General features: G+C 51.7%; 1 protein-coding gene across 1 annotated transcript; it reads left to right on the top strand.

The window, feature by feature from the left end:
* Nucleotides 1–6,099: 6,099 nt before the first annotated feature.
* LOC113979416 (olfactory receptor 14J1-like) lies at nucleotides 6,100–7,026 on the top strand. The gene has a single exon (XM_027706813.1). It carries the CDS (start codon nucleotides 6,100–6,102, stop codon nucleotides 7,024–7,026), a length of 927 nt encoding a protein of 308 aa, XP_027562614.1.
* The last annotated feature ends 2,793 nt before the right edge of the window (nucleotides 7,027–9,819 follow it).

Below are 9,819 nucleotides of genomic sequence, written 5' to 3' on the forward strand. Positions count from 1 at the left end.
CCAAGGCCATTGTCAGCAAAGCCTCTGCACACCCCAGCTCTCGGGGCTTTCAGAGCAGCTTTCCCCGCTGCAAGTCTGTTCTTGCCCGCGGTGCCCCCGCTGAGGGGCTGCAGCCAGACGGGCCCCAATACCCTGTGTGTGGGGCTCAGGCAGGAGGAGCTGCAGCCCCAAGTCATCTGCATCTGCTTGTCTCCAAGAGGAACCAAGAGGTTGCCATAATAACTGACCACAGAGCTAGGAAGGTGTGATGATTGCCATGGTAACTGACAATAGCAATGGGACTGTATAACGGTTGCCATGGTAACAAACCGTAGCAATGGGAACGTATGATCCTTGCCATGGTAACTGTCTATAGAAACAGGAATGTATGATGGTTGCCATGGTAACCAGCCATAGGAATGGCAATGCATAATGGTTGCCATGGTAACCAACCATAGCAACAGGAATATATGATGGTTGCCATGGTAACTGACTGTAACAATGGGAATGTAAGATGGTTGCCATGGTAACTGACCGAAGGAACACGAGTCTATGATGGTTGCCACAGTATCTGACTGTAGCAATGGGAATGTATTATGGTTGCCATGGTAACTGACCATAGTGATGGGTATGTATGATTTTTGCCATGGTAACTGACCGTAGCAATGAGACTGTATGGTGGTTGCCCTGGTAACTGACTGTAGCAGTGGGTAGTATTATAGTTGCTATACTAACCAACTGCAGGAATGGGAATTTCTGATGGTTGCCATGGTAACTGACCATAGCAAGGGATTGTTGCCATGGTAACCGACTGTACCAGTGGGAAATATGATGGCTGCCATTGTAATTACCCATAGCAACGGGAAAGTATGCTGGTTACCATATTAACTGACCATAGCAGTGGGAATTATGATGGTTGCCCTGGTAACTGACTGTAGGAACGGGACTGTATGATGGTTTCCATGGTAACCGACCGTAGTAATGGGAATGTATGATGGTTGTCATGGTAACTGACTGTAGCAATTGGAATGTATGCTGTTTGCCATGGTAACTGCCTGTAGCAGTGGGAAGTACAATGGTTGCCATAATAACTGATTGTAGCAATGGGAGATATGATATTTTCTATGGTGACTGATCGTAACAATTGGAATGTATGCTGGTTGCCATTGTAACCGACCATAGCAATGGGAATATATGATTGTTGCCATGGTAACTGACCATAGCAATGGGAATGTATCGTGGTTGCAATGGTAACTGACCGTAGCAGTTGAAAGCGTGGTGGTTGCCATTGTAACGATCGTAATGACAGGAATGTGTGATGGTCACCATGGTAACTGAGTGTAGCAATGGGAAGTATGATGTTTTCCATGGTAACTGACCGTAGCAATGGGAATGCATGATGGTTGCCATGGTAAATGACCATAGCAATGGCAATGTGTGATGGTTGCCATGGTAACCAACCATATTAATAAGACTATGATGGTTGCCATGGTAACTGACCGTAGCAACTGGAATGTGTGATGGTTGCCATAGTAATCAACTGTACCAGTGGGAAGTATGATGGTTGCCATGGTATCTGACCATTGAAACAGGAATGTATGATGGTTGCCATGGTAACTGACTGTAACAATGGGAATGTAAGACTGTTGCCATGGTAACTGACCATAGCAATGGGAATGTATGGTGGTTGCCATGTGTATCAGGGTGAATTTATGCTGATACTTTTGGTCTGTGTTTGGCCCAGACAACTGGAAAAGTTTTGTTCTTTCCCTGCCAAGTTTTGAGAAAACAAGCACTGATAAACGGGTACCTCGTCCTTGGAGAGAGATCTTCTTGTATAAACTGTTTTATTGGTGTTCTGTGATTGGCTAATTGTCCTCCAAGGTTGCTTGAGGGAGAGACTGAGGAGGAGGAGGATGAAGGATGCCCCCAGACTCATTTGGAAAAGACCCCCCTAATGCAGATAGTATTAGATAATATAATATAGATAGAAGACAACCTGGATGCATCCTCGATCCAAGCATTGGCACCTCATTGACTATGTTTTGGTGCAACAGAGAAATGTTCGCGATGTTCGTCATATCCGAGTGATGCCTAGTGCAGAATGTCAAACAGATCATCCCCTTGTGCGTTGTAAACTTAACAGGCTGTGGAGATCAGTGTCAGGGCATGGCCTGGGAAGTGTCTTGAGCATCCTCCTGTTTAACATGACCAGCGTTTTCATCCCCTTTTCTCTCTCTTTTCTCATAGCCATTATTTCACAAAATACCGTGATCTCACCATTTCCCTTCCTCTGATTCTTCCCTAGAGATCCCACCACAAGTCTTGCCCAGTCCCCAAATGTGCTTTCTTGTTGCCCATCATAAGTATCAGACAAGTATCAACTGGCAAGGTCATCCTGGGAGGCTCTGCCATTGAGCCATTTGGTGAAACTTTCACACAGAGATTTTGGAACTCTATTTGAATTGATTTTTTACCTTTTGGGTTTTCAGTGGCTTCTCCAAAAACATGGTAATTCATGTCCTAGCAATAAAAATTCTTTGGAGAAGGAGTTTGGGACTCAAATAATCACAGAATGGTTTGGCTGGAAGGGACATAAAAACTCATGTGGTCCAAGTTTTCACTAGTTTACGCTGCTCTAAGTTCCTGACCTTGGACAAATTCAGGGATGGGACATCCTCTTCTGTTGCAGTTCTTGCAAAATTGGTAAGTATTTCTTCATTTTATCCAGTATAAAGCTTCCCTATTTCAGTTCAAAGCCATTGCCCCATTTTCTGCCACTACAGGCCTTGGTAAAACGTATCCCTGTGACTATCTTAGACCATGTTTTCATCTGCAGACACCTTGGAGAGTGCTCAGAGATCTCCCACGAAGGGGTTTGGAGGTCTCAGACATATGACCACTCTACAGGGGCAAAAGAGTTGTTGGTTCAGTGGTGTGCAGACAGAGGACAGTAGAGAAGAACCCTGGGAGTGCTTGAAGATTCGCTTCAGAGACGGGTGGATGCTTTTGTCATAGCAGAAAAACAGCAGGGGAAAGAAAGAATTAATGCCAAGTGCAGATGGGGAGGTCCAGACTGGCATGAGGAGAAAAGAATTTCACTGTGAGGGCAGTGCTGTGGTGGAACACATCACCCAGGAGGAGTCTGGATGAACCCAAGGCTCTGGGTGTCCAGGAAGAGCCAGGGAGGACGCAGAGATGTCAGTGCAGGAAGGTGCCAGCGAGATGGGGCAGCTGGGGGGATGATGACAGCCTGCAGGGAAAAGGGCAGGGCTAGGACACCGTAGGACAGCCTGGGCTGGAGAGGAGAGAGGGATGGGGAGAAGCTGAAAGGCCCTGACAGAGCCACCTTCTGCAGGCTTTGGCCATGGCTGCTGTCTGTGGCCCTGATGCCAGGAGGAGACAAGTGGCCCTTGCAGCCCTGGGGCCTCATGGCCTCCTTGTCCCTGCTCAGCAGCCTGGCAGGTGCCACCCCATGGTCCTGCCCTTGGCATTGCACATCCCACATCCCAGTGCCCCAGGAAGAGCCCTGAGGAATGAGGCAGGGACAGGGGCTGGGGGTCAGGGCTTGGTCCTCTGGATTAAGGAAACAAGTCAAGGTTTATTCAGCATCAGAGCCACCTTTCCCTTACTTGTCCATCCTTGTCATCACTGTCTGCAGATTTCTGCTCTAACTGGAACCCAAGGACACGTTCTCAGTTGTGTCTCTCAGTGAGACTCATTAGCACTACAAGAAACTTTAGTGTTTCCATCTCACTTTGACTTCTTGAAAAGTTGTTTGAACTTCCTCTCAGGGACTGAGTCTCATGTAAACAACACCAAACCCCCCGAGGGTCATGAAATGCCTGGGGCTGTTGCTGTGCTGCTGAGCTGGGCCGGGCTCCTGGCACACAGGGAGCTCCTGGCAAGCAAGAAGAGCTTCAAAGAGAGCTCTGCTGGTGAGCAGCTCCTCTGCACAGCCCAGCAGGGCTGAGGGCACTGCCAGGGCAGCTCAGGGACACCAGCAGGGCACACACAGAGCTTCCAGGGACTCAGCACTGGCAGGAGGGCTGAGAGCTCCCTGCAGGAGGAATCTTGGCAGGGCTGCACACGGTGAGTCTGTGGCTGCAGGGCAGTGCAGGGGCAGCTCCTGGAGGCATCTCCTAAAGCTGACCCAGCCCCAGCTGATGGGATGGGTGAGCAGGGGGCTGTTTTGGGGCCCTCTGGAAGAGCTGTGAGGCTGGGGGTGCAGCCGGGGGTGCCCAGGGCTGTGGGGCAGAGCAGGGTCCTGCAGCCCAGGGCGCTGTGCTGGGCAGGGACTCTGCTGCCTGCCAGGGGCAGCTCTCAGCCGGCCCGGGGAGCTGCTCCCAGGGCTGGGGCACAAGGGCTGTGGGCACGGACAATGACTTGGAGGGCTGAGTCCTTATGTGGATAAGGTGCTCCATGAGTCAGGGCTACTCACAGCTGGAGAGCACAAGAGGAGATTTCACAGGAGAGTTTTCAATGAGCACAGAAAGGCAGGGGCTGCCTCAGAGGGGGTGACCCATTCTTCAAGTTCTGTGCTCTTGCTTATCTTGTGAGTAATGGGAAGGACAAATTAATGTCTCATTTCAGAGGGCAGCACTGCAATTCCAAATCTGCTCTGTTCAGAGGTGAATAAACCAGGCAGTATCAGAGATCAGCACATGGTGCCTTACAGGCAGCATCAGTGTCACTTTTCCAGCCTCCTCAGGGTTGCTCTGACTTTGCCATCAGAGCCTGCCCAGCCAGAGATACTCCGGGCAGTGCCCTGTGCTGCTGGGAGGGCTCTGCAGGGCAGAGCTGAGCCCCCAGGGCTGGGATGGGCTCTGGCAGCACTGCCAGGGCCCAGCCCTGGGCCCAGGGAAGCAGCTGCTGGCAGGGACAGCTCCAGGCAGCAGAGCCCAGGGCAGAGACTGAGAGGGAGCTGCTGCTGAAATGCCCTGGGAGGGGGTTAGGGCAGTTCTGGGCCCTCCCCTGCACTGCTGATTTCTTGCCCAGAACAAGCCCCTGATCTCCTCCACCACCCAGCAGAGCCTTTCCCTCCATGGCCAGGGGCTCAGTGACCTGAGTTACCTTTCTGGTAGTGGAGCCCTGAGGAGGGGAAACTCCCTTTGCCCATCTGTTTGTCCCTGTAGGGCCTCCAGAGGAGTGGGGGGGAATGTCTCCACTTTCCCCTCCTCTTCATGCTGCCTTTGTTCCCAGCTCAGGTGGGAGCTCTGGACAAAGAGTCTGCAGGACTCTTCATTCAGGATGTAACATCTTTAGGACGTGCAGTTCTCTCCCTGGGTGATCCTGCTGTGCTTCAGGCTGCCTTCCCGAAGGGCACAGCTCTCCCATTCCAGCTCTGTGCTCCCCACAGCCCCTCAGCACTGAGGCCATGGCAGTGGGGCTGGAAGGTGTGTGCAGGCAGCTGGAATGAGCCCTCTGTGCCCCTGGCTGGGAGGGCAGAGCTGAGATCTGCCTTGGTGAGATGAGATAGGATGAGGAGTTTGCAGATCTGGAGTCACCAGCTCCCAGCAGGGTCCAGTTTCTCCTCAGGGGAACACCTGGGTGCCTTTGCCCTCCAGCTCAGAGAGGTGCCAGCCTTGGGCAGCTGCGAGCAGGGCTGATGGACAGACTGTCTGCCCCACACTGCAGGAAGGGATGATCTCTGTGTCTCACAGGACCCACAAAGTGCCTCATAGACAGAAGTAAAAATGCCAAGGATTTCTGCCTTAGAAATTCCACTCCCTCTGGTGGGGCAACTGGAAGCAAAAAACCAAAAAAATCTGCCCACATCTCTGCTCTGCAATGGGGTGAATTGGGAGTGACAATGATGAGAAGCTGTTTAATACCATGGGGGGAGCTCATCAAACATCACTCCCAGTTCCTATTTATCTGTTGTTGTAGGGCAGAACTGAATCCTCCAGAGCATCAGGAGAGCCCCCTGCTCATTGGAGCTTTCAGAGCCAGCACTCAATGGAGCTCCTAAAATGGACCAGCCACATATTCTTTGTGAGAGAGAAAAGTTGATTTGAGGGGTTTACATGAGGACTGGAATGGATTTTTTTCTGAGACATCCACCATAACTTGTTACTGCCTTTTTTTTCTCAGACAAGTACTAATATGCAAGGGAAGCTCATGTCCAACAGCAGCTCCATGGCCCACTTCCTCCTCCTGGCATTCGCAGACAGGCGGGAGCTGCAGCTCCTGCACTTCTGGCTCTTCCTGGGCATCTCTCTGGCTGCCCTCCTGGCCAACGGCCTCATCCTCAGCGCCGTAGCCTGCGACCACCACCTGCACACCCCCATGGGCTTCTTCCTGCTCAACCTCTCCCTCACAGACCTGGGCTGCATCTGCACCACTGTCCCCAAAGCCATGCACAATTCCCTCTGGGACACCACAACCATCTCCTACATGGAATGTGCAGCTCAGGTCTTTTCCTTTATGTTCCTCATCACAGCAGAGGTTTCCCTCCTCACCATCATGTGCTACGACCGCTACGTTGCCATCTGCAAACCCCTGCACTACGGGACCCTCCTGGGCAGCAGAGCTTGTGCCCACATGGCAGCAGCTGCCTGGGCCACTGGCTTTCTCAATGCTCTGCTGCACACAGCCAATACATTTTCTCTGCCCCTGTGCCAGGGCAATGCCCTGGGTCAGTTCTTCTGTGAAATCCCACCCATCCTCAAGCTCTCCTGCTCACACTCTTACATCAGGGAACTCAGGTTTCTCTTGTTTTCCAGCTCTTTAGTATTTGGTTGCTTTGTTTTCATTGTTTTCTCCTATGTGCAGATCTTCAGGGCTGTGCTGAAGATCCCCTCTCAGCAGGGACGGCACAAAGCCTTTTCCACCTGCCTCCCTCACCTGGCCGTGGTCTCCCTGTTCCTCAGCACTGGCGCATTTGCCTACCTGAAGCCCCCCTCCATCTCCTCCCCATCCCTGGATCTGGCACTATCAGTTCTGTACTCAGTGGTTCCTCCAGCACTGAACCCCTTCATCTACAGCCTGAGGAACCAGGAGCTCAAGGATGCCCTGAGGAAAATGATGATTTTTCAGGAGCAATAAAGTGCCAGATTTCTGGTGCATAGAATTCAGAATGGGACTCCTTAATGGCCCAGCCTTCCTGCTCAGGTTTTTCGTGGAGGTCATCGGGTTGTTCTTGCAATAATTTTCTGTGCAATTAAATATTATTATGTATCTGCTTTCTAAATTAGTGTCCACCTTTTGATTTTGACCCAGAGACTGTATAAATGATGAATTGTGCTTGCTGAATATTTAAAGAAAATAAAGGACCCTGCAGTGCCTTCTTTGTCCAAGACCCTTCTGTAGGACAGGGTGGATTTGCAAATGGGGAGGGGACAATAATCCCAGCCCAGCAGCACTGCCAGGGAGCAGCAGGGCTTGGTCTTTGCAGAGCTGCTCTCTTGCCACTTCCACACTGTCCTCCTGAGCCCCTTTCTCGCTGTAAGGCCTGAGTGCTCTCTGAGCACAGTCCTGGGGGCTGGAAGCCCTTGGAGCACAGGCAGGGACAGGCCCTGGGAACTTGTGAAGCAGAGCTGGGTTCCCTTCCAGCATCTCCAGGATGCTGTGGGATCTTCTGAGGCCACTGCATGTCCTGGGTCACTTCTTCTGTGACCTTGCTCCAGGGCTGGAACTCTCCTGCAGTAACACCATGACACTCCTGCTCTCTGCTTTCCAGGTTTCACTTTTAAATCCAGTCTTCCCCTCCTGTTCATAGGGACATCCTGTGAGTGCTTCAGAGCAGCCATCCTGGGGCAGCTCCTGCCCAGCGTGGCAGGCACAAGGTCTCTCCACCTGCTCCTCTCACCTCCCCAGGGCCACTGTTTTCTGCAGCCTCCTCAGCCTTGCCCAGCACAGCCCTCCTGGCAGAGTTGGACACAGCCCTTGTTCTACACCCTCCTCAGGCACCTGCCCAACCCCCTCAGCTCCAGCCTGATGGCCACAAACCTTCAGGGCAGGGAGGCACCAGGCAAAATGCTGAGCAAACCTTTCAGCTGCACTCAAATCCAATTGGAGGGGTTGGCCTGGAGGAAGAAATCCCTTCTCATTCTCCAGAACCACCAGGACAACCTGTGTTGTGTCCTGGGCACTCCTCTGGAAGTGTGGGATGTTGAAAAGATTTTGGTGTCAGGGATATTGGGAAGGCTGGGCAGTGTCACTGGGACACCTCTCCCAAACCCTTGGAAAGGCCAGAGCCATCCCAGAGCTTCCTGGGGCCTTGGCAAAGGCAGACATGGAACCAGTCTGCAAACAGGGCAGCAAGGAGGGTTGGCAGAGTTCCAGACTGCTCAGGCTCAGCAGGGAAGGGGATAGGGCAAGTCCTCCTGCAGCCATTCCCAGGCATGGGAAGGACAAGGTAGGGATTGCAGAACCCCTGTGGGAGGGAAAAGAAGGGGATGTTTTGTGCCCAGACTTTATCAAGGCCCTTGACATGGTCTCCTGTGGTCTCCTTATGGTCAGGCTGGTGAGAGCTGGACTGAAGAAGTGGAAGATGTGGTGGGTGGGAAGTTGACTGAATGAAGAGTGTCAAATAAAATCCAGGGTACAAAGTCCTCTTGGCAGCAAGTTCCTGGTGACATCCCTCAGTGACCAGCCCTTGAACACCACTAGAGAACATCTTTATTATCTCTCTTACAATGGGACAAAATGTATTTTCAAGTCTTTTGTGAATGATGCCAAATTTCAGGGAGCCCTCGAGCAACCTGTCCTGGTTTACAGACACATATTGGGGCGAGAACTCCAATAAAATGAACTCACTCCCCTTTTATTCCTCACCACTACAGGGAGACAAAATACAAGGATGTATAAGTGAAAAAAATAACAGTTTACTGATGAGAAATATAGCAGCAAAAACAGCAATATCAACAGAAGAGTTCAAAGCAACATCAGAGAGAGAAATTGCCTCCTCTCTCCCCCCTGCCCCAACTCCCTTTTGTAAACAGATAAAAACAGGGATCAACACGTGCCTCCCTTCCCCCTTTTCCCACTGAATGAACAAAGAACAAAATACAAAACCACAGGAAAGAGGGGGCAAAGCAACATCTGGGAAACTCTCTGGTCTGAGATCAGTTGTGCTGCCCAAGAACACGCTGACTCCAGAGGTGTCCAAGCGGGGCAGAGCCGGCGACTCCGGTCCGTGTGGCGGCGGGGGGGAGGCAGCGACTCTGCTTGATTCCATGGAGTTCTGGGGAGGCACAGTGGCCCCTTGGTTCCAGGAGGCTCTGAGATGTCTCAGGGTTCCTTTTGTTCCAGAGAGACCCTTCATGTCACAATGGTCCCTTGGTTCCCTGAGATTCCACAGTGTCCCTGCATTCCTTTGGTTCCATGAGGCCCTGCAGTGTCACGGTGCCACTTGATTCCAGGACATTACAAAGAATCAGAATGGCCCTTTGATTTAAGGCCAACTGCACATGGGGCTGCCTTAGGGGGAGTGTGGGAACCCAGACAAGGGAGTTGTCACCCCCCTGGACTCAGCCCTGCTGTCACCACATCTGGACTGGTCTGTCTGACTGTGAGGTTTCCTATTCTGGAGGAAAGAGGAAGAACTGGAGAGGGTCTAGAGGAGATCTGACAGGATGGAGCTTTTCTCTGTATTGGAAATAGAATGAAATCTCCACAAAGAGTAGTGTGGAAGGTTCAGACTGAAGGTGAGGAAAAAGAAATATCACTCACTGGGGACCCTTGTGGTGCAAGAGGTCACCCAGAGGGAGTCAGGATCAGCCCATGGCTTTGTGTTTCAGGGAACAGCCAGAGCTGGTGCAGAGACATCACTGAGGGTCTAGAAATGCTACTGGGAGGGAGGTGGGAAAGCAGGAGGGGTGTGTGCAGCCTGCAAGG

Source organism: Neopelma chrysocephalum, unplaced genomic scaffold (assembly GCF_003984885.1).
Source record: "Neopelma chrysocephalum unplaced genomic scaffold, ASM398488v2 Primary Assembly neopelma1_79355, whole genome shotgun sequence".
In the NCBI taxonomy this organism is placed as follows: domain Eukaryota; kingdom Metazoa; phylum Chordata; class Aves; order Passeriformes; family Pipridae; genus Neopelma; species Neopelma chrysocephalum.